Raw genomic sequence first — 26,978 nt, forward strand, 5'->3', positions numbered from 1 at the left:
TTAACCAGCCGTATTTTAAAGAAAATTCAATTACGGCCATTTTATTTGTTTACGATTTTGCTTCAAAATAATTTGTTTTAAAGTAATAAGCAAAAAAAGTAAAAAAAAATTGATGTTTTTAGTAATTTTTAAATATTTTAATTTTTTTATAATGTTTCCCACCTACTTGAGAGGGTGGATAAGTCATTTATTATTAATGAAGTTATCACCTAACCTATCACCAAGTCTATTTGTCTTTTTCGTGCCAAGAATAATTGACGAAAATCATTATTGACAATATTTAACTAACTGCAACAAATACTTTAAATTCACATGAATAATTTTATAGCATGAGAGAATACTGGTATTTTTGTGTTCTTTATTAAGCCACACGTTTATTGTATCTTCCAAGAATGTAAATATTCAGTGGAATCTATTTCGTTTCGGGGTATTGATGAAAATGTCTATAAAGAATTCAGATTTTTTACTGAACCCAGGCTGGCTTTTGTATACTCTTAGACTCATACAGTTACATTACCCACTTGCGATCATTGATCTTCTAATTACTCGGTCCTCATTTTTAAAACAAGATGGGGAACTACTTTTTGATGATTCTCGAGATAGGCGCTTATTATTTTTATCGTTTATTCTATCTTAATAGACTACAAATAAATCACTTCATTAAAATCATTTTTAATTTTTATCATTACAAAAAAAAATAACTTACTAGGTTTTAAACAATAAATTAATACTACACTAATTATTTATTTTATTTATAGTTTTTAACAGTGGATATTTCTCTCCACACGCTCCTCTAAAATCGTCATAATCGAATGACCACAACATCATACCTCCCAAGTTATTTTCAATAGCATAGTTTACTTTTTCTGTTAAAGACTTCTCATCTTCAAATCCCACCCATTGGTCATCCCAATATCTGTGAGGAACTCTCTGTTCTTCATCCCATACATAAGTTGAATTTGAATAGTATTTGCAGATCTGAAAAGTATAATTTTATTTCAAAATATGTGACTATAGAATATCTCAACAATAAAACTTATAAAATGAGTTGAAAAGTAGACAAATGTGGCATAGACTCTTAGATGTCAATATAAAGATAAAAATTAGAACTCTGTCTTTGTCGTAAGTATCTTGTTACTATCTAGAACTAGAAACAAACAAAGTAATCAAAAAAAAAGGTCAAATAGAGGTAAATAAAATCGAAAGAGAACTAAATAATAAAAAAGAATTGCTGAAAGGACAATATAGCATAAAGGTTTAAAGGGGGTGGACTTATATTGAGACAAACATAGACTAACATTGAATTGGTACATTTTATTTGGAGATTACAGTTGCCGGTAGTTGTTTCTTTAGACGTTTCGTTTACAACTGCAGCATAATTATCAAACGTGATGCGAGAGCAAACATAATCTCCTGTCCCTTCCAAACAAAGAAGCACAGAAAAATTAGTGGATTTCATAAAAATTGCTGATGGCTTTGATAATTATCACCCACACGTAGCGTCAACTGGTAAAAAAAATTTTTGAACTAACAGCTGTTTTTGCTGCAGTAGCGAGAGGGTCGTTCCATCGGTTAAGCAAGACAGTCGTGTCTTAGTTAGGGTTGGAGGCTCTTGCGCCATCATCAATACTTTTGTGATTGCTATAGTGGAAGAAGACATCGTTTTTGATAGTGAGTGCTACCATTCTATTATGGTAAAGTACAACCTACACAATTTGTTACCAAAACTATTTGCTGCTATATCAAGTTCCGTTTACTGGTATAGCAGTTTGTTGGTGCTATATTTAAATAGGTTTATTCATGAACTCAATTGAATCTTATGCCGCGGATCGAGAGACAATTTAATCTTTATTTGGAAAGTTCAAATTTAACTTTATCAGAATATTTTACGTTTATTTAACGTATTTACTATATTGTATAATAATTGTAGTTTTGTTTTACCATTTGTATATATATATATATATATATATATATATATATATACATATATATATATATATATATATATATATATATATATATATATATATGTATAATTTTTTATAATATATTATATATGTCTTATACATTGTGTCAATTTTAAAACTTACAATGGGCTATATCTCACGAACAAAAGATGATATCGAAAAATGCTTAAAACTGTTTCTAGAATAGTAAGTTAGTAGAACTAAATTGACATACAAGAAAAATCATCCCCATCAACCCACTAGGCCCCACCCACCACAACCAAAAAAGTTTAAATTGCAAACCCCTACTTGTGATACATCATTGAAAAGACTATAAAAAATGCTATCCAATTGTAAAAATATTCATTATACAGAGTGAAGCAATAATTGTGAAACTTTAGCATACATGGAAAATTCAATGAGGTTTTTGTTGAACTACAAATTTGTTAAAAATGTCAATTACGTAAACGTTCAAAGTGGTTTCCGTTGTTTTGTAAACAATAATACAGCCTATTTTCAAATTCTGCACGAACTTTGGCAAATGTTGTTCTAGTAATAGTGCGACATGCTTACGTAATTCTTTCTCGCAATTCCCCAAGTGACGCAGGTTGAGTTTTATAAACAACAGACTTAAGGTAACCCGATAGAAAAAAGAAAACAAAGGCAAATTAAGTTTTTATTTAACAAAAAAAAATTCCGACCTGCACTTATCATTAAAAATAATAGTCGGGTAGATAGAATTACAAATCCAAAAGTCATAGTAAGCCGGCTGATATTAACACCCTGTATAATTATTAAACAATAATTATACAGGTTCATCAACAGAATCAACAAAAACCTCATTAAATTTTCCATTTGGGGCAAGGGGTTTCCAATTTAAACTTTTTTGGTTGTAGTGAATGGAGCCTTAGGGGTTGATGGGGGTAAGTTTTCCTTCATGTCATTTTAGTTCTGCCTTACTATTCTAGAAAAGGTTTCAAGCATTTTTCGATATTAGCTTTTGTTCGTGAGATATAGCCCATTGTAAGTTTTAAAATTGACAAAATGTATATAAAATCATACTATTGCGTTACATAGATATTTATGTGGCAATCAGCTGTAAAAGTCAGTGTCCTGTCGTATAATAATCTAGCATACACCTAATTTCTTTTGTAGATATGAGGTTTATTTTGGGTGATATAGATATCCACAATTATAATATTTAGGGTTCAAAAACAGCTGTTCGCGCTAATTCGTTGACTTTTGTATAGCAGTCTGGGTTATGAATAGCTACTTTTTTGTATCATTGTCACGCATATTGTAATTTGTAAATATTAGGGATTTGTATAAACTTTATGCATATATAATTTCTTCTTCTTCTTCTTTCTTTTTGTATGTAAGCTTTAAAGCCTCTTGTTTAATATTAAAAATTGTTTAAATTGTTTAAATTTCACACCATCTTTTTCTTGGTCTGCCAATATTTCTTCGTCCATTTGGTGACTTATCTCGTATTTGTACTATCCTATCCTCTGCCATTGTACTAATGTGTTCGTTCTACTCCTGTTTCCATTTTTTCACCCATCCATTTACATCTTCTATATTGCATGCTCTTCTTATGTTTTCGCTTCTCTCCCTATCTAACAGACTCTTCCCTAATATTCGTCGGAGTATTTTTATCTCTGTTGTAGTAGTCGTCTCGTTTTAGATGTGTCAGGTCTTGTCTCCGTCGTATATGTTAATATAGGTCTAATTACTGCTTTATAGATTCTTGTTTTTGTATCTTGTCTTAGGTGTTTGTTCTTCCAGATGTCGTACTTTTTCTTCAACATCTCTGTAACTAGTTATATCTATTCCCAGATATCTAAACCTTGCTTCCTGCTTTATTATATTCCCATCAATTTCGATTTTACATCATAGTGGTTATTTAGATGTTTAGATGTTAGATGTGGTCATACATTTGGTTTTTTCTGCTGATATTATCATATTGTATTTCTTGGCTGTTGTATTGAAGATGTGTGTTAATCTTTGGAGTTCGTCTTCTGCCTCGGCGATTAATGCGGCGTCATCTGCATATCATAATATTTGGATTTCTTTGTTCCCCATTCAGTAGCCATAACATTGACGTACTGCTTGTATTATTTCGTCCATTATTATATTAAAGAGAAGTGAGCTTAACGAGTCACCCTGCCTGACTCCGCTTTGTACTTTGTACATTTACTTTTGCCTGTATTCGATTATGGAAGTAGATGTTTTCGACGGCTTGTATAATATTGATTGGTATATAATGTGTTTATTGATTTTACTTTTTAAATAGAGTTTCATATCGTAGCCTTGCTTTTATTTATCTATGGTTATATACATACCCAAGGCGAAAGGGAGAAACAATCGAGTTCTAGATTGAACATAGGAATTCCCCTCTCTTTCTGATGGCCTCAATTATTGTTATATAGTGGTCATCGTATGTTCAGAAATCAACACCTATCACTCACAGATAATTTTTCTCGAGTGTCTGCGTTAGTTATAGTTGGCGTGTTTCTCCAGTATCTGTGAATGGTCCGAATCGACATTGGAATCATCGGTGCATCTGAAAGAGGTTTTGTATTTCACACTTTTAAGAGCTTCATTCTGTTAAGAGAGAGGATATTTTTAAATTTTGATAACTTTTTTGTCTGAATATCCACGGATAATAATGTGATGTTCTTCTAATCATCTGAATCCATTCGAATAAAATTTGGTGGTTGTCTTGTGTGATTGTACATTTTACAACGACGGATTTTTGAAGTGGTGAGAACGACATTTTCTCTTGTGTTTAGTAAACTGTCAAGATTTTAGAGGGGCCTAGAGCAAACCACCAGAACTAGAAGGATACCAGATTGAAAAATAAAATGTAAAAGTAAAAAATCGCGATAAAAATAAAGAAAAAAAGAATATTTAACTAACTAATCAGAAATGGAAAACTTCACTAACGAGACTTATATAAGACTAAACTTTCAAACTGTTTTCAGGTGCTCTCTCTATCAAAAATAGCCTACGAGTATTTCTATATTCTAAAATACGCAGTCTTATAAATACGCATCGATTAATTCTTTTAGAATATAGTTCGCTAGAAATATATTCGAGTGTCACGTTTCAAGTTTTTAATCAGTTTTTCTAATATTTGGATCTTTTGCGTTCTAATTTTGTTACTAATTCAACAAAACGTTTTAGGCCCCATAAAAGGTATTTTTGCAACTCTTATAGCTAATTTGTTGGCAAGTTTATTTCCCTATATTATGTTATATCTAGGAATCCATAGCAGAATAAATTTTCTTTTTCCAAGCTTCCTTTCCAAAACATGATCAATTTTACTTTGCTATCTAAAGAAAAAAGGTGAAATAAATAATATAAAAATACAAAAAGAAATCAATAAGAACGATCTGGTATAATATTAATGAAATAATTGTGGATATCAAATTAACGTGGAAGAATGCTCCTCAGACCAAAAAATGTAACAATAGATAGCGAACAGCAGAAATGCAAGCAAAAACACTCCTTCAAAGATGGATGAAAATAGTGGTAGTGAGAGTCGTAGGTTAGTGGTGTTCACGTGTAATTATTTAGGCGCACTTTTTTGACTGTGAATAGATTCTAGTAAACAAAATATAATAAAAATAATTTTAAAAATTACAAAATGTTACTTACTTCATTATATCCCAAATATCCAGATTGTTGTGTATAAGGTCCAAGTTTACCTCCACCTTTGACAGGGGCATAGAGGGAGGTATTAGATTTATCAGCCAAAGTAAAGGTTCTTCCATACGCGACAACACCTAAGTTTATTTTTGCAGCATCTGCACCACCTTCCAACCAATGTTGAATTCCTGAATCCTGTTAAAATCAGGATGTATCTTATACTAACTTAAATGTGTTTTGCATTATTAAAAAATACATTCATCTATTCATTCTTTCAAAAGAGGTAACCTAAACTTCAAATAATATTTTCATCGTAAGCTGATACAGTATTAAGATATTTTTAATTGAACTTTCTCTATTTTTCTCGTATATAGGGTACCGTTTTCTCATTTCTTATATTATTCCCATTCATATATCTCATTTTTTGTTTGAAACATTTAGAAAGAAAGAAGAAAATATATTCGAGTTACAGAAATATAAACTTATTGTAGTAAAAATTACAACGTACTAAAAATGATCTTACTCTTCTAGAAAAATAACAATAAGTGTTCAAGCTCTGTCCAAATACCGTCTTTGTTCTCATGCAAACAATAAAATAAACAGGCTTATGTGTGTACAAAAATAATGGTGATAGACAAATTCAACACTGAGTAATCACTTGCAGATAATATCAGAGTCACCTAACTACAGTTTGGAAAGATATATTTATCTCTCAAAAAATCATGCTGAGATCTGCACATATATTCTCAATATTTCTATAAGCGGCAGAAACTTGTACTCTTCGCGCATAAGAACGTCAAAAATTGCTGCCTTTGAGACGTGATGCTGGAGAAGAATATTGCTCATACCTTGGATCGCTCATCGGACAAACGTTTCCATTCTTAACCAACTTGACATTAAAGTAAGGCTGCTTACGTACTCACAACATGACTGTAGCGAATTTTACAGTTCTTTGGTCGCATGGTTCGCAGAGGTGACGATAATTTAGATAGATTAATTGTTTCTGGAAATGTTCTGGGGACCGACCAAATTTAGAATTCAGCTGGCGACTCAATGGCGAAAATTTGTTAGGAGTATTTGAGGAAATCACGATCCTCAGTAATGAGGAATGGACCAGAAAGAGAGAGAGAGACATATGTATTTTGACTTTTGACGGGTCTAGTTGAAACATTGCCATATGATGTTAAAGAAGAAACGTTGCGTATTTTTTTGTCATTATCATCATCGTCGTTGTCTTCATCGTATTCTCGCCATCCCCGTCGTCAAATTTTAACTTGTTCAAAAATGGACTAATACCTACGTTTTTAAACAGTTTTAATTCTTTCATCACACATTTAAACCATAAATTTTACCCTAAATTTTTGATACTTACCACATTGTATGTGCTATTATTTTCAAAATCGTAATCAATTTTTGCGGGATAAAGTGGTGACAAATGTCCTACATAGTGGTCAAAAGCACCGTGAAAATCAAAAACCATTACATTGATCATATCTAGTAGCCTAAAATTTAATTTTATCTTAATATTAAACCGATACGTGAAAAATATGAATATATCAAAAAAAATTTTGTTCCATATTAGCGTTTACCTTCGTATTATATGTATATAGGTATATATACATATATATATATATATATATATATATATATATATATATATATATATATATATATATATATATATATATATATATAAATGTTTTTGATGGGTTGGAGTCAATAAAAGGGGCTATTGGTTAACTATTTAATATCTCGAGCTTTCAATTGTGTTTACAAATTATTATCGAGAGCTGCTAAAAAAAAGACAAAATATCTTACAAAGTTGAACTATAAAGAAAAACATTTTTTGTTAACTCACCAAATAAAATTAGTTTCGTTAATAAAAATTGCTGCAAATACATGTCAAAAAGAATTAATACTAAAATGCCCTTATCTAATAAATTCTTCCCTGAAATTTTAATAATTTTGAAAACAATTTAAAATAATAATTTTTTATTTGATAAGGGCATTTTAGTATTAATTATTTTTGACATGTATTTGCAGCAATTTTTATTAACGAAACTAATTTTATTTGGTGAGTTAACAAAAAATGTTTTTCTTTATAGTTCAACTTTGTAAGATATTTTGTCTTTTTTTTAGCAGCTCTTGATAAGAGAATTGTAAACACAATTGAAAGCTCGAGATATCATCAAAAACATTTATATATTTTTTCCAAACGAGTCACAAGTACTTCTTTTTTCTTACTCTTATATATATATATATATATATATATATATATATATATATATATATATATATATATATATATCTACATATACATATACATATATCTATATATATATATATATATATATATATATATATATATATATATATATATATATATATATATATAGAAAAGAAAAGAAATTTAATCTTTGCAGATAAGTTAAATAGTAAACTCTTAAATATTGGGGAAATCTGCAAGAAAGACTCTAATGAGTATCAATTGTTTCGCCGAACGTTTTCGCCAAAGAGAATTAATTTTAATTTGGTTTCTTCAGAGCTGAAAGAGAATAAATTATAATTAGCTACCATATATTATCTATTAAAACATTATTGGTCTTACCGTAACTTAGAATTGTAGAGTTAGAATATTAAAAAACTTTGCTAGTAACATAGTGGTGTTTTTTGTTACTATGTGCAAAAAAAGTTTTTTTAAGGTTTGAAATGTATGGTAGCTTTGAACTTAACACGCAAAGGTTTACCCAAGGTTAATCGAAAAACCCAATGTAACTACATTTAAAAGGAGGTAATTCTTTGAATTGTCGGCAATAACTAAATTTTTGATTTTTAGAAAGTTTAAAAGTGAGGTTCTGTTTTAGCCAGAACGCATACGCTGACAAATTCAAGTAGTTCTTATGAATCTTTATGTCGTTAAGGTTCATTGGTAAAAACGAATGAAATTAAATCCCAGTATAGGGAAATATTATTTTGATTTTCTTTATTTAATTATATTCTATTGTTCATGTATTATTATATCTTATTGAGATGTATCTAAGAAAAGCAAGGGAATGTTATCTTTTTTAGTTAATAAAAATTAATTATAAACGTAGGTTAGTTGTTAATGGATATATCAGTCAAGTTAGTTATCTGTGATGTTGTATTGTTCTTGGTATCTGATTTAATAAATAAATATAATCAATAAATTGATACTCATTAGAGTCTTTCTTGCAGATTTCCCCAATATTTAAGAGTTTACTATATATATATATATATATATATATATATATATATATATATATATATATATATATATATATATATAAATATATATATATATATATATATATATATATATATATATATATAAATATAAATATATATATATATATATATATATATATATATATATATATATATATATATATATATAGTGATGAGTGTCTTACCACCCGGCTTTTTAACGTATGAGATAGAAAACACAGTTACCTTGTGAAATAAAAAGAGATAAAACTCGTAGAGGTGGAAAATAATCGGTAGAAACCTATAATTTACATTACATTACCACCATCGATAGTCTTACACCTTTAGACGTTAGCTTAGAGCTAAATCACCTCGGTCATAATTATTATGTGTAACGTCGTTTGTGTGACGTATTTCCATTTTTAATTTGGCATAAAGTAAAAACTGATTGACCACAATAAAGCAAAAATGTGAATAAAATAATTTAATTAATAGTGATTATTTAATCTAAAGTTTTAAATTATTAACCAAGAATAATTTCTACTATGATTTGAGGAGTTTTATACACTCTTGTCACAGAATAATTATGAACCCTTCGTGGCTTAGTGGTAAGAATTCGGCACTGCGACCTGCGACACAGACATCGCAGACGATGTATTATTATATCTTATTGAGATGTATCTAAGAAAAGCAAGGGAATGTTATCTTTTTTAGTTAATAAAAATTAATTATAAACGTAGGTTAGTTGTTAATGGATATATCAGTCAAGTTAGTTATCTGTGATGTTGTATTGTTCTTGGTATCTGATTTAATAAATAAATATAATCAATAAATTGATACTCATTAGAGTCTTTCTTGCAGATTTCCCCAATATTTAAGAGTTTACTATATATATATATATATATATATATATATATATATATATATATAAATATATATATATATATATATATATATATATATATATATATATATAAATATATATATATATATATATATATATATATATATATATATATATATAAATATATATATATATATATATATATAAATATATATATATATATATATATATATATATATATATATATATATATATATATATATATATAGTGATGAGTGTCTTACCACCCGGCTTTTTAACGTATGAGATAGAAAACACAGTTACCTTGTGAAATAAAAAGAGATAAAACTCGTAGAGGTGGAAAATAATCGGTAGAAACCTATAATTTACATTACATTACCACCATCGATAGTCTTACACCTTTAGACGTTAGCTTAGAGCTAAATCACCTCGGTCATAATTATTATGTGTAACGTCGTTTGTGTGACGTATTTCCATTTTTAATTTGGCATAAAGTAAAAACTGATTGACCACAATAAAGCAAAAATGTGAATAAAATAATTTAATTAATAGTGATTATTTAATCTAAAGTTTTAAATTATTAACCAAGAATAATTTCTACTATGATTTGAGGAGTTTTATACACTCTTGTCACAGAATAATTATGAACCCTTCGTGGCTTAGTGGTAAGAATTCGGCACTGCGACCTGCGACACAGACATCGCAGACGATTAGAGTTCATTTGATTGTGATTGTGACATTGTGATTTTTTTTTTTTTTTAATAATTTGCAATTATGCAGAGATCGTTTTGCTTTGAATCACTAAACATTTATGTCACTCGTTACTAGTATTATAAGTGTTTAAAGTTAAACATAAATGTCTTATTGAAAAAACAGTATCGTTGTACTTCGAAAATAAAGTAAAAATTCTTCAAAATTAAAAGAACGTTTAAAGAATGTTTAAATAAGTAAAAATTCTACAAAAATAAACTGTACAGAGGACAGAGAACTGTAAATCTACTTGTACAGAGGAATTCACAACTGAAGACGGTAAAACTGGAATTGAATTTGATTTATTTTGTATTTCTATTTTATAACATTGGAATAAGAATAAATTGTAAATAATGAGTTCTTCGAAAACTTGTTACCTAATATGTATCATATTTTCTATTATTTTTTGATTGAGTAAAACAAAAATTTTATCCTTGATGTGAATTGAACCCCAATCTTCTTGTCAATAGACCACGTCTCTTACTATTACACCAATTCTACATACAATAATTGTTTTCTGACAGAACATACTTACCTTTAGTTTAGTCAAATATTTCAGTTATTTTTATTATTAAATAAACTTAAAGATTTATAATTTAAAATGGCTACTAATTAATGTTTTTTACTATAATATATCTTAATTTATTTAATCATTTATTCTAACATCAAAAATTATTAAAATAAAATATTTTCGAGGTCATCCGTATAATTATGACTGAAATAAAATAGCCACGTCTAAAAATTAGCTTTATCTCGTACTATCTCACAACTTAATCTGTCTTCTATCCTTTCAGAGCTATTTTGCCGGGAGGTAAGACACTCATCACTGTATATATATATATATATATATATATATATATATATATATATATATATATATATATATATATATATATATATATATATATATATATATATATATATATATATATATATATATATATATATATATATATGTACATCTATATACATCTTCGCTTTCTAATCAGAAAGCATCATCAGTTCATTTATAAAGAACAATATGAAAAACCAAACATCCATAGAAAAGTTATTATAATTATGTTACCTTAAAAAGACATGTATCATTGACTGCTATAGCACATATAACTCTGTCACACTACTAAACCTTGACGATTGAGCTTAATGCTATATAAAACGCTAATAAGCTTACCGATAATCGAAACAGTACTGTCAAATATAAAATGTAAAATCACGTTGGTACAGATGTCAGAGCGAAAATATCAAAAAATGGAATCAGCACCATCTAACAGTGCTCCACTCTAATATGCATGTCTTAATATAAAAAGAAACATTTTTACTTACTTTGTAATCGCTGGAATGTCATATGCTGCATCAATTTTTTCAACTGCTCCCGCTACTGCTGCAGTTAATGTGTAGCCCCTGGGCTTTAGAACATTATTAAGTTCTTTTATAAGTGCCGTAAAATCATCCTAGAAAACAATAACAATATAGATTTATTGGTCAGATTTATCTTCAAATAAATTTTAGAGAATAAGAGGGGACCCAATTTATCAATTAAACGTTCAACAGACCAACAAACTAACAAACGTTCAGAAGCAAAATCTAGTCGTTTAATAAAACTATTTTATAACAGTAAGAAAACCCGAAAATAATAGTAGAGATATCTTAGTGCACTTATCTTAAAAATATATCTTAAACTTACAAGAATTGAATGAACTTCATGAGATAAAATGATGCGATTAACGAAATTTTAAGACGATGATGGTAAAGAGGGAAGGTTAGATTTGTCCAGTGTGGTATTACAAACGAATGAGAGAATTAGCTAAAACATCTTAGTATCATAGTCAAGTTTTAACGTTGACTAGGAAAGCTATTTATCACAAACTAACAATATAGTTCGACAGAACAATAAACTACATTTTTTTAGTTGTATATTTATTAGTATAGGAGATGGTTATAATGAAAATCCGTTCAATTATGATTAGAGAACGTGGACAACCTTTTGCGAAATATAGCATTTATTTTTTTATTTCCTTTGGCATCAGCGATTGCTATCCAGCCAGTCATTATATTTTAATGTTTTATTTATTCAAGCAAATCAAAAACAAAATAAAAAGTTAATAAAATTGTAATATCACGTAGATTATCAAATAACAAATATTAAATGCTTTTGACTGTATTGATCAGACCGGATGTTTACAAAATAAAAAATAATATAAAGTTATTAAATAAGTTAAAATTAAGTAATATAATTGTTCTAAAGCTAGTATTTTGATAACAATTTCTAAAGTGAAAATCAAAATAAACTTATTACAAGTAAAATTGTGGCTTCTTCCAAATAAAGTAAAATAAATAGTAAAAGTTACTAAAGAATTGTAATATATGTTAACCAAAATTTTATAGTTTAATATATTATTCCATTTCTACGTCACTTAAAAATTATTAAAATATAAACTATAAGGAGACAACGTCAACAAAACACAGTATTAAAAATTTATTCGATGATACAAACCTTGAAAATAAACAACCACAAATGACAAATTGAGAAATGTAAATAAATAGAAAACCGCAGACCAAATACAATATACAGAAAGAAAAATGTTTCTTCTTCTTCATCTTCTTGTTCTTCTTCTTCCTCTTTATAAGCAATTCTGCTTGTTCATTGGCGGATTAATACCTCTATGGAAGGTTATCACTCCATATTTTTCGCGGTCGTTGATGCTTATTTTGCCGATTGGTGACTATCTCTTTTTATTTTGACGACACGGGCCTCCTCCATTCTGCTTATGTGGATATTCCATTCTTTTTTCTATTTTCTATTTTGTGCCCATTTATTTATACGCCGTAGGTTACATTTTCTTCTAATTTCTTCACTTCTACTTCGACCTCTCAGCGTATTTCCTGTAATTCTTCTCAGTACTCTCATGTCTGCCGTTTCCAGCAGCTTTATATTGTGCCTGTGTTGGGTCTTGTTTCTGAGGCATATGTCATTATTGGTCTTACACTGGCTTTATAAATTCTTGGCTTCATCTCAGTGTTAATGTGTCTGTTTCGCCATATAGTGTTATTAAGGCATTCTGCAGTCTATTTGCAACTTTCAAAGGAGTGGTTGTGTTGGTTCGTGTTTGATTCGATTCCAACGTCATCTATCAACAATAAAAAAATCCTCAGAAAAGGTACAGAAATCTAAATCTGAATTCGATATATTTTAGAAAAATATTGAACAAGTGTTTTTCAGTTTTTCGATCTGATGTTTAATTCGTGAAACATTCGACTGTCTCGATATTCGATAAAAATCAGCTTTTATACTATAACGTAAGTACAATTACAGTTAAATGGGCATTAAAGATGACTGTCAAGAGGTTGCCATGATTTGCAATCATCTGGCAATGAATGATGTAATTTTTAACAATATTCTCAAGGAAATATAAAAAAATCATGCTTTATTATTAGATGACAATAGGCTGGTATTTTACACACATTTAGTGTCGTTAAGTAAAGCTTTCGACCTAGTCAACTGGAGTAAAATTTGGCAGATTTTTTCTGAAGTGGGAGTCCCGAATCATCTGATATTGCTAATTAAAACCCTATATAATAACAATTATGTCACTTAGAGTAAATGGGATAAGTACGAACCGAACGTTTCAGGATCACTAAGGGTGTCAGGAAAGGCTGCATACTCAATCCCAATGCTATTCAACATATACGGTGAATGGATAATGCGGAAAGCTATTAGGGACTGGAACGGTATCATCACTGTCGGCGGGAAGAAGATTTGCAACTTGAGATATGCAGATGATACAATCATCCCCGCTAGTTCCGAAGTTGAATTGATTTACCTGCTATCACGTATTAAAGAAGTAAGCTTAACGATGGGTCTTAAAAAACAGAGATAAATCGAGAATCATGATATTTGACAGAGCTAACAACAATCAAAATCATTTACCCATGATAAACAATAGCGCCGTTGTAGATACATTTGTATATCGGAACTCTTTAATAACTAACAAGGAGGCTGTACTGAAGAAATAAAAGACCGCTTAGCAATCGCAAAAAGCGATATGGCAAAATTAACAAAAAATTGGAAAAGCTATGAAATAACTATCAATACAAAAATTAGGCTAGTAAAAAATCTAGAAGATAAAAAGATTATAGATGTATTTGAGATATACTGCTGAAGACGAATGCTGAGAATACCATGAGTGGCTCGAACAACAAATGAATCTATATGAACCAGCTGAAGATAAAGAAAAGACTAAGAACGCAAATACCAGAAAAAATAATACGCTATTTTGGACACGTACTTCAAAGAAATGGTCTTGAAAAACTTACCGACTAGGGGAAGGTAGAAGGCAAAGAAGTCGAGGTAGATCTTCCACACGATACACGGACCATATTGTTGCTACTATTGGCGCTCTATTATCAGAATGTGCTAGAATGGCAGAAGATATAAAGACGTGGAGGAACATTGGAAAAATTAGCTAAAAGCTTCATGATATCACGATACCTGCATCAAGTTAATGACTAAGGTTAACTACTTTCGTGCCTGTGTTGGAACCATGCGCTGACAAATTTTCAACTTTTATAAAATAAAGGTTTGGGGTTCAAGGGCTCTTGTTCTATTAGAGTTCATATTCGTTTCTATAATAAATATGTTAAACGACTATGTGTTTTTTTACAGGATAATAGATGAATGAATTTTCAAATTACGGAAACAAAACATAAGCACTATTCATTTTAATTTTGCAAAAATTTAATATAGGCGAGAGAGGCCAACTGATCAAACTTAAAAAATATGTTTGTTTTCTAATTTTCTAATGGTTTCCAACAATATTATCAAAAGATTAAAAATATCATAAAAAGGACTGAGACCAAACCAGAAGCATAAAAACTAATTATTCAAAATACATTATACCACGACAAATTCATTTAAAATTTGTTATCCAAACTAATTAAACATATATCTTACTTTGTCAATGGTTATGTTTCCTCCTCTCAATCCAGGATATTCCCAATCTAGATCAAATCCATCAAAGTTCCACTCTTTTAGAAAGCTTAAAACGTTGTTGGCCAATATTTTTCTCTTATTTGCATCTGAAGCTACTTCTGAGTATACCTCGGATCCTTCGTTCCAGCCACCCATACTTACACTTACTTTAAGATTTGGATTTGATTTTTTAAGTGCAATCAGATTTTTGAAACCCTCTGAAAAAGGTACCGCTAATTAATAGTTATTAATAAATTTGAAATTGATCATAATCATTATCATTAATTGTCTTTAAATCCACTACTCTGCTTACCTCCTATTTATCTGAAATTGTGTTCTTCTTGATCCTACTTTTCTTCATAGTTACGTGCGTGACTAATTTTAGAAAATAATTTAAAAAGGTTAGTCATAAAGATTATCAATTTTTTGAATATTTACTCTCCATCTATCCATTTTTTATTGATGTATTGATGTCGCTACGAATTTTTCTGACATTTTAAATTTTTAGGAATATTTTATAGAATTTTAAAAGAAGTGTTAATGAGACTAATTTAGAGTTCCGACGATACTGTTTAATTGTTGGTGTGTAACGTTGATTATACCTCGTTTAGGCGGGGCACATCTTCAAGGTGTGGGCTCCCTTTCCAGGGAGAGAGTTGGCAAGAACAGAACGTCAGTCTGCAAAAGCAGTTTGTGTTGATGAAGGAGAGAATGGGAAGACGAGTGGCATGCTACGATAGTCAGTGTGAGTATCGTTGTGGTGAGAAAAGTTGTTAGTCATGCCACACTGCGGGGTACCTTCGCGTGTTACCAGCTATACATTTAGGAACGGCTCTTTCGGTTGAGCACTTTTGGCTTGCAGATTGTTAGAATCTGCGATATCTTAATGGCGTCGCATCTAGGGTGTTGAAATACTTATCATGAAGTTCGTTTCCAGCCAAATTGAGAAGTTTGGCAAGGAAGAAGGGAATTTTCTTTGCGGGGTGCCTGGTAAGTATGTGTCCTAGGCGGTGGCAAGATGTTTTAAGGACCTCCTTTGCTCTGATGTTGGACCTTGTTATGGTTCGTAGGACATATCTCTAGGTACAACAAAGGAAGTGACCCTCCATTTGTTGCACAGTCGACTGTTGTCGACTGTGCCGAAGGAGAGCAGTGCAGTATAGTCGGCATAGAGGAAGATGATTTCATTTTGATCGGTGGGGCAAGGGAGCTCACTGTTACAAACTGTGTAAAGGATTGGGCCTTGAAGCACTCCAGCTTGTGAAGTGAATAGTGTGGAGTAATTCTAACTCTTATAGTACGATTGGAGAGATATGAGTGTATTGTTTTTAGGAATGTGGTTGGCAGTCCAGAGCGGCCTCTGGAGCGGCTTTTTCGATCAGACCTGCGTGCCAGACCTGTTCGAAAGCCTTCTGGACATCTAAAAGCCTATGGCTATTTTGTCTTTTTCATTGATTGAGCGTGAAATAAAGGTTGCTGCTTCTGTCAATGCATTTTGAGAGAAGGGTTCAGCTCTTAATTCGAATTGAAATTTTGGGATGACGTGGTTTTTATCTAGGAATTCTACGAGCCTTCTCTCAGAGACTTTACCTAGACTGTTCAGAAGAGAAATTGGTCTATATGATTCAGTGTTGGTTAGGAGTTTCCCTGGTTTAGGGATCAAGAGGTAGGAAAGTAACGCAGTATAAGGCATGCATTAACGGTTTATTTTATTTAATATCATAATAAGAAGATTTAAGTATAATATATGGAAAGATATGATTGTAGCATTATGACTGTAGTTGTCAAAATAAATTTCAAAAATTGAAAGTAAGAATAGAGTCGTTATTATTTTTTAATTCCATTAGTGAGTTATGCGGAATAAGTAAGCTATTTGAACGATTTTGTTTATTATCTATATCATTTAATTAGCTTCCTGATGTTTATTTTTCTCCTGCCCCTTTAAATAGGCATAATTAATAAAAAAAAATGTTGGTCTTTGATTCTGTATTTTCAGTCCTGATAGGACAACTCAAAACATCAAGTATTAAATGAGTAGTTTGAGTGGATCATAGAAAAACTTAAATGCATTAAAGTAAGTAGAACAATTAGACCAATTAATTAACGATTTTCCCATGACACCCTTTGATACAGCCATCTAACAATTGCTTGTGATAAATTTGGTGATAACGATATGTAATAAACAAAATATGCAAAAGTCATTTTTATAAATAAACAATATGTAAACAATGAAAGAACGTAAATTATGGTGGCACAATTTTACTGAAAAGCATAGAAAATCCTTTGAAGTCTTTTGAGAGTTTGTAGTCTTTTTGGTAATTTGTATTTTATTGGAAAAATAGCTTCAAAAATCGATTTTTTGAAAATGAATAATAACTTTTCTAGAAAAGTTTTATTTTATAAAAATTAAGTTATTTAATGATTAAAAAGTTTATGTTAAATATTGTAAAATAGGTTTGCAGTAGTACTGTGATTTTAAGCTTATAAACAATAATTAAAATAACTCGATCATCATCACATGTAGGAAGTTCATTTTTTTTATTCGCTTTATTGGCATTTTTATACGAATTCAAAAAAAAAACATAATGTCCTACGACTTTTAAACCGGTGTTTTTTTTTAAATTTGGGCTATTGTGTGGCATAGATCATGAAAATGCATTTAGTTAATTTGTGAATTGTTTATTTAACTGAGTAATTTGTTTAAGCAATTTAAAATAAATATTCATTATGCAAAATTTTACTTTTCTCTTATTATTATTAGTAGTAAAGGTTGTGAAATGATAAGAAACTTAAATATTTATGTATTATAGTTACAAATAATATCTTTTAACAATAAATTTTACAAAAAAATATTTTTTTAATTGAAAATCAAATCTATACGTATTAATTTTTTTTTGAATTATGCTTATTATTTTTACTTTTCTTGACTCAAAAACATTATAAATATATTTTAAACAAATTAATTGTTATAAACTGTATAATTATAAATAAAAATAGTAAAGTTTTGTTTATAATTACACAAAGTTTAAACAATTAATTTGTTTAAAATATATTTTTAAATTTTTTCAGTCGAGAAAAGTAGGGGTAAGGGGGGGCAAGATGACGATAGTAAGCTTAAAGAATTCCTAGAACTGATAAAGGATTTTCTATGCTTTTTCAGTAAAATTGTGTCACTTGTCCGTATAATCCGGTCTTCACTTTTAGTACTTAAAATCAAATATCGAGCTTACATTGTGTATATATTATTTTAAGTAAAAAATGACGTTTAATCTTTTGCATATTTTTTTATTACATATTGTTATCAGCAAATTTATCAAAAGCAGTTGTTAAATACCTGTATCAAAGAGTGTAACGAAAAACTCTCTTTTTATTTATAATATCTTTGGTCTAAATAGCGAAATATAATGAACAAATAAGTAATATTTATATTCAACTCTTCAACTTCCTTAGTAGTTCATCTCAAGAACGTTAGACATTTTCATAGCTATCTTGACTTAATTAGATACAGTGACCCGCAGCTTAAATGGTGCAGTAGCTACTTAATAAAACTAGCTTGTGTCGGTGGCTCAATATTTATTAGAAAAAAATTACATACTTAAATTAAATTACTACAAGCCTTTTAAAAAAGTATAAGCTATTTTTGTTTCAAGTATACCATACTTAAATAACTATAAACATTTAATTATTTTATGTATGATTTTGATGTCACAACTATGATGCAAACTTTTAAACAGGAAAATTAATATAGAAAAAAAACCCTACACATTAAAAAATGATTGTTAATATTTTGTAGGTCCTCCTTCATTATCAATGACAGCCTGCAGTCGTCTAGGAATTGATTCGACCAACTTTCTAGTGTACTCTGGGGAAATTGTGTCCCAAGCTTCAATTATTTTTTATTTTTTAATTTCAACCACAAATATTTAATAACATTTAAATCTGGTGATTGGACTGGTGTTTTAATGACATCCAAGTATATCCAAGTACATGTATTGGTTCATACACCCTCACATCATCACTCCACCTCCACCGTGCTTTACCCTAGCTTTCATAATTTTTCCATCGGACCCAAACAAGTTATATATATATATATATATATATATATATATATATATATATATATATATATATATATATATATATATATATATATATATATATATATATATATAGATTCACGGATTCTACAGTATTCACTGCCTTCCCTCGCTCAACCGTCTCCATCTCTCTCTGTTGTCTCATTCTCCATCGTTTAGGCCTCTGTTACTCATGGCGGCGTCTACTTCGTTCCTCCAGGATCTTCGGTTTCCTCCTGTTTTCCTCCTTCCTATGGGGCTCCATTCTGTTATTCTCTTTACCCATCTGCTGTCGCTAGTTGTTCTTACATGTCCATACCACTTTAGTCTTTGCGAGCACAAATCTAATACGCCTATTTCTTTGGTTGTCTTTTCACCTCATGTCGCAATTTTGGTGCACTTTTTGTAGGATTATTTGTTATTTCTCAAACAATCCATCTTTTTTCACGTTTGGTAAAAATCTTATTTGAATCTAACCTTGATTTATTTTCAACTCTGTTGTCATTTTGGTAACATTCAATAATGTGCTGAACTATTGATGAACATTTATTTACCACTTTGGATGTTTTTTTGGCTATATCCATTTCTATGGTAAGTGTTTTGTATAAAACTTAAGAGGTCGCTGGTTAAATGATATTAGATAAATAATAATGAAGATAAAATGCAATATTTTGTTTGTAAATAAAATTAGCGGAAAATAGTAAATACAACTGTCAGTAAATTACGAAATTAACTAGCCACACTTATTATTGTTGTTTGTACAAAGAATATAGACTTACTCTTTGAAATATTGATGTCGTATTATTCTTAGCCAGTGGAATATCGTTGGTACCGCGTCGGGACGCCGAAGCTTGTTGGCACAAGAGCCAAAAAACTTGCTGTGTTTCGTTCGCTGTCTTGGGATGAAGTGTGTCTTGAGATTGCAGGTCAGAAAAGAACCTTCTGGCCGTTGGGTGGAAGAGGGTACATCAATAAATCACCCTATTGTATTGTGATTTTGAGTGGCGATAATTTAAGTTAATTGTCCTGGTAAGTAATACGAAACCGTACACTTGTTTCTATATTTGTGACCCAAAATACAAAAGAGAAGCCAAATTCTCCGTACTTAAAACATAATAGATGAGATAGCCAGTTTAACAATTTTAAGAAATAACAGGAAGCAATATATTTTAACAGAGTCGTTAGAATACAGGATTGAATTAGATCACATTACAGTACCGTAACAGAAAAAAATTAAATGTAAAAATATGAAAGAAATAGTACATACTTTCCCAAACAGTAAGTATTAATTATATTTCTTTCTCTAATCGTTGTTCGGCGACCCATTCTTAAATAATTTTGTTATTTGTTGATTAAATACTTCGAAATGTCAAATTAAACATAAAAATAACTGCAATATGAGTTTTATGCAACGCCTACTTCGCAAATTTCAAATTAATAAGTTCTGTAATATTTCATCTTATCTGCATCATTTTAGTTGTGACATCAAAATCATACATAAAATAATTCAATATTTATTTTTATTTAAGTATGGTATATTTAAAACCCAAAAAATAGCTTATGCTATTTAAGAAGGCTTACAGTAATTTAATTTTAGTATGTAATTTTTTTTTAATAAATATTGAGCCGCTGACCCAACCTAGTTTTATTGAGTAGCGACTGCATCATTTAAGCTGTGAGCCACTGTATGTTTTTAAGAGTCCTTTTAAGTTAGAATTATGCAATTGTCAATTTTGCGAAAACTTGTAAAAATACTTATATTTGCAGTTTTTAAAAATGTAAATTTCCTAGATAAGCATTGTCAATCCTGGACAATCAAAAGAACTCTGGGCAAGTAATATGTAACTTCAAAATCTTTAAAAACAATAACAAGCACAAAAATATTAGAAATGTTAGAGTAACAATGAAGGTGTATCAGTGTACCCCTTTCTTGTAAAAATAATTAAATTTTATAACATGTTTCTCCTGTTCCAAGGGAATATATTAATTCCCATTTATTTATATTATATTTTCATTTTATAGTATTTTTTTTGTTTCATAAGTTTCATTACTAGTTACTCCCTATAAGTTTTTTTTAAATAGTTTGTACTTACGGTAACCTGAGGGATCATTTGATTCCCATGAATCTAAAATGTCAATGGAGGCATCTTCGTTAAGACCAATGAAAGCAAAATTGATATGGGTACACAACGATGGGTCTATGTTACGTACATCGAAGGATCCATCTCCGGTTCTATAAACTGTCCAGCTAGCGAAATAACATACGATGTTTTTTCCTGAACCTACAATAAAAAAAATTTCTATTCTACAGATTCTACTGATTTATTCTTGGGTAGAGAGCCATGTTTAATTTAGGATGGGGTATTTTTAGATATGTCTAATTATTCTAACATATTCAGAGCCTCTGGTTATACCGTAAGTTAACTTAAACTTCCTTATTTTAAATATAATGCTCTGTACATTAATACATATTTGAAGAGAATGGCTCTTGAGAATTCACGCTTCTTCTTACACTGAGGTATGGACAATTTTATTATGAAACAGTGTCCGATTTGACACCCTGTTCATTATAAATAATAACATCGTAAACATTTTGTTTAGTACACAACTTTAACATTTTGTAGATAAAATAATATTTAATGTACAAGAAGATTCAAAACGCATACTTAAAAAGGACGCCGGCACTTTTCTTATGTAAAAATGATTTTAGTTAAATTGACTGAAACTTTGCAGGGAGGTCGCTTTGGTCATGCTGATCAAAAGTTATCATTGCGCCAAAAGTTAGAAATCAATTTTTTCTGAAGAGGTTTTAAGTGTGTTTTTAATCCTTTTGAATATTATAAATTTGTAAAATATACAGTTTTTGTCAAAACGTGCAACTAACTTCAGGAAGTGATTCTGCATAAAAATAATAAAAGTTTGCTATATAAACGTATGCCTGCAAAAGCTTTCTTTTCTGAAATACAAGGTGTTGGAATTTTTTTTTACAAACTAACGATGTATTTATGCCCCTGAAACTAGTTGAGATATGCAAATGAAATTTGGTCGGTTTTAAGAGTTGGTTAATGCACATTTTTTAACATACAATTAAGAATTTTATATTCATTATGGGCGTGCATACGGGTAATGGTCTCAAAGTTTTAAAGAAAAAAATGGTACGCCGCTAAGATTTTTTAAATTAAAAATCATTATTAAAAAACTTTTCTTCTTTTTTTCGTATGGATCGCCGTTTTTATGAAAAGAAAAATAAAACATCTTAACGCGTACTTTTCATTTCTTTTAATACTTCGCTAATTATTCTCAAGAACTATCTAATACTAACATTAAACCAGAACAATAACAGAAAGTATCACTACGTAATACAATTTTAAATAGGCGCACAGCTACAAAAAATGTTTAAAATTACCTCCATGAAAGATGACACAAGTTGCAACTCTTAGCCTCATTGGTTGTCGTATTTATGCAAATATTCCAGGTATTTTTTTATTTACTTACGTAACAGTATCAGTTAAATTACCTGGGACATTGCATAGATATATTTTTGGTCGTGCTGATCAAAAGTTCTCAGTGTCCCAAGACTCAGAAATAAATTTTTTCTGAGTTATAGAGTTTTAAAATATCGGTTTTAGTTCATTTTTCAAAATAATGAATTTGGAAAGGTACCGTCCTTCACATTCAATATACGGTATCTGAATCTAAATAAATACGAATAGGGTATCGGAATGATATTTCTTAATGTTTCTCTGTCAAGAGAACAAAACAAAGTGAAATTTCCTGGGTAGGATATTCACGTCGATATTCCGGTGGAATATCCCGTTACCTATGTTTCCAAATTCATTATTTTGAAAAAATTGACTAAAAACCGACATTTTGAAGCTCTATAACTCAAAAACAATTGATTTCTGAGTCTTGTGACAATGAGAACTTCTCATCAACATGACCGAAATTAACTCTTTGTAAAATTTTAGTCAATTTAACTGAAACCACTTACATAAGAAAAGTTCCGGAGTCTTTTATCAACTTCCTTAAATGTATCAACCTATATGTTATGACGTCCTTGGAAAGAACTTTATTCTTGAAGTTTCGTTAATTATTTCCTATATCTAAATCTAATAGTTATTGAAAAATTTAGCTTTTAATGTAAAGACTAAATGTTTGTATTAGGATTTTGATTATTATTGTTTAGCGTGCCATAGAAATTTTAGTTTCCATGGCACGCTATTCTTAGTTCGCGTAAATTATAGACAGGTGATGTACCTAGAAACAGGTTTACATTTTTGCGAATAGATAACTGTCAACTAAAATTTTCATTGCATGGTATACAAGAATAATCAACATCATAATTCAAAAATTTAATCTATACATTAAAAACTAAAATACCTGATAAATTTAGGTATACAAAGTAGTTACACTCCAATCGTAAAAGACGACAATGCTACTGAACCTCTAAAAATCGTACCACCAAGCTGAATTTTGTTGAGAATGAAAATTTTGGGACCCCAAAAAAAGGTTGCCATTCCTACCCCTGGAGTTTCCGCTAAGCCCCCTCTCGCAGGGGAGAAAAACGGAAAACATCGATTTACAAAGAATTTGTACCAAGAAATGTAGCTGAGATCATTTTAAACTAAAAAGGTTTGTTAGCATTATTCTGCAGAATGAACCGTTCTCTTAGAAACAATGCTTGAAGCGAAGGGCTTTGTTGAATGGCAGTTCAATTAGGCGCGCGTGAAATCAGTTCTTTAAATCAAATTTGTATCAACTGGACGGTAAAAATTCGATATCTTTTAATCAGCGTATTCTACCAACAAAAATCAAAATGCATTTCAAAGGTGAAGAGTGTAGCTTTCGTACGCCATATTTTTATTTTGCAGCAAATGAAGTAAGTTTCCATAAATAAGTAAGTTTACCATCTGTTAAATAAATAATGCACGCTAGTTGCGTTATTTTTGTCATTTTTTACGATTCTTAAGAGATCAATTGAATTTATCACTTCCGCTGACCGGTCACTATGGAATTTCCATTGATAGAGACTAATCTTCAGTACCTATAGTATGAAATTTTGATTTTGAGTTTTGGCAACAAATATGAGGCATTTGAAAAATATGCCTAAAAAACGTTGAATTTTAACTTTTACATTACAAACGATCTAAAACGTTTAAAACTTCTTCTTTTCGATTGCACAAGTACGTTTTTAAAACTACACAGCTAATGCTGTCTTTGTGGAAGCATTAAGGCGTCGTAGACATTTAGGCATAATTCAAATGCCTCATATTTGTTGCCAAAGCTCAAAATCTAAATTTCATGTTAAAGGTTTTGAGGATTAGGCTTTAACAATGGAAATTCTACAACTACCGGTCGATTGAAGTGATACATTTTATTGATCTCACAAAAATTGTAAAAAATAGCAAAAATCGCACAACGTTTATTTATTAAACAGCTTTATAGAAACTAACTTAATTAACGGCAAACTGTAAAATGTTGAAGTTTCATCAAAATAGGAGACACTAAAACAATTTGTACGAAATAAAAAGTTTAAATTTTATTATTTATTATGATACAGTGTGTTAATTCGGACACTGTTTCATAATAAAACTGGTTATACCTCGTAAATCACTCGGAGTAAGGCTGCATAACTTTATATTGAGCGAATAGAGCCGTCCTATCGAAATGTGGAATAATATACAAAACATTATATTTGAAATAAGGAAGTTTTAGTCAATTTCCGGTATAACCAAAAGTGGTATAAGGCTCTGAATATTTTGATTAATTAGACGTATCTAAAAACTCCTCATCCTAAATTTTCAGATAATAATTATGTCAAGTTTCTTTAAAACGTCTAATTGGAACTGTTCAATCTGTCAAGTAAAAACAATACCAAGAAATAAGGATTAAAATATATTATAATTTGTTCGAAAATAATTAAAAGACGATGGTAATATGGAACATTGCAGGTAATGTTTATGGACCATTCCTGTAGCATAGTAGCATTAGGAACACAACAGAGCACGGCATTAACGGTTTTTGTGACAGATATCGTCAAATCAATAACTCATTGCCACACAGTTTTAAATGACAATCAAATTTATTTTCCCTTTAAGTTTAAACTTGTAACTACCGCCAGAAAACATTAACAGGTACTTCAACTTTTGTTCAGTTTTCAAACGCAAATTATTTAAAGTTAGGTTCAAAAAATGGAGCACAACATTTAATGAGATGCCAAAGGTGTTACGCTGCTATTCCAAATTCAGATTCGGCTTTTAAAGAATTTTAATTACGAAAGGAACCTGACTAAATGTTTTATTATAAACTTTATTTATAAGAGCAAGTTTTAGTGTTGCAAATATTTACGTGGTGTTTAGACACATAGAATCAAGCACTTGTTAAATTTTCATTTCGAAATTTGTGAGGCACTCGTGTTACAAAATTTAGAATGACGAAATTTACTATATTTTCCTTGTCCTATTAATCAATACAAATTCATCTAAATATATTAGAAAATTATTGCTGTAAATTTTTGGGATCTGTAGGCAATCTGAAATCTGCAATCTTCCCTACAGTCTGTAGGGAATCTGGAATTATTTCTTCCTGATGTTATGTATCCAACTGCGGCAGACATTCTAAAAGAAGAGAGAGATTGTGTATTTCCTAGCCCTGAGATCCACATCCTCTTCAGGATATTGATCCTTCTTTAAAACTAAACTCTGAACATCCGTGAATAGTATTCTAATATGATACTAATTACCGGTATTTCTTAAAGTAATATTTTTTGGCTGTCTAATACGATGGTCTAATCTGAAACGGTTGATTTCTCGTAATTTTGCTTATTTTTAGTCAAGTAACTATTTAGCCCTGTATTTTCGTTCCGATATACATTAAATTAGAACTATTTGCTATGTGCCAAGTCTTTTTTTAGGTGTACCGAAACTTTCGGTACCGGTTAAGGCAAAGATAAATAATGCAGATATTCGAGAAAAATCATCAGTCAGTTATATCATCGCCTTTGATCATTTCTACCACCGTTTTACACGAAATTTCTGGAATAATTAACTCTATACTACTGCCTATAAACCGCAAAAACAACACACCATTACAAAAAAACCGACCACAAAAGGCTGTAATCTGATAGAAAAGCAAGATTTGAACAAGAAAAATAAAAAAAATAAAACAAACTAGACCCAGAACAAAATTTAAACTTAAATTTAAGAATTTTACAGTCTTACCATATACAAATAATTATCTCAAAAGTCGAAGGGAGCACCAAAGATACTAGATAGAGTATTAAACATAAATTATGATGATTATAATGACGATAAAATTTCTAATAATGATGCTTGTTTATGAAGAGCGATATATATTTAGAATATAGTAGTAGACTAATAGACTAAGTATTTTCTTGTAATCGAACTTACCCAAGGTAGGAGCAGTGCAAAATATTGCTAATAAACAAATCGTTATGAACAGTTTCATTGTGATATCTTATTTAGTTTAAATGCAAG

At 29.8% G+C, this 26,978-nt stretch overlaps 1 protein-coding gene across 1 annotated transcript; it reads right to left on the reverse strand.

Annotated features, from left to right (window-relative positions):
- Window positions 1-665: 665 nt before the first annotated feature.
- On the reverse strand, window positions 666-26,978 carry LOC140439912 (chitotriosidase-1-like). The gene is made up of 7 exons (XM_072530086.1): window positions 26,892-26,978; window positions 21,576-21,764; window positions 15,389-15,624; window positions 11,761-11,888; window positions 6,970-7,099; window positions 5,607-5,792; window positions 666-978 (listed from the first exon to the last, which is right to left on the reverse strand). Exons 1-7 carry the CDS (start codon window positions 26,947-26,949, stop codon window positions 736-738), a joined length of 1,170 nt encoding a protein of 389 aa, XP_072386187.1. The 5' UTR covers window positions 26,950-26,978; the 3' UTR covers window positions 666-735.

This window comes from Diabrotica undecimpunctata, chromosome 1 (assembly GCF_040954645.1).
Source record: "Diabrotica undecimpunctata isolate CICGRU chromosome 1, icDiaUnde3, whole genome shotgun sequence".
NCBI lineage: Eukaryota > Metazoa > Arthropoda > Insecta > Coleoptera > Chrysomelidae > Diabrotica > Diabrotica undecimpunctata.

Coding starts and splice junctions, on each gene's coding strand:
- LOC140439912 (XM_072530086.1), bottom strand. CDS start 26,949: ATGAAACTGTTCATAACGATTTGTTTATTAGCAATATTTTGCACTGCT. Junction 15,625..21,575: donor AAATGATCCCTCAGGTTACC/GTAAGTACAAAC, acceptor TACCTTTTTCAG/AGGGTTTCAAAAATCTGATT. Junction 979..5,606: donor GATATTTGGGATATAATGAA/GTAAGTAACATT, acceptor TATACTTTTCAG/ATCTGCAAATACTATTCAAA.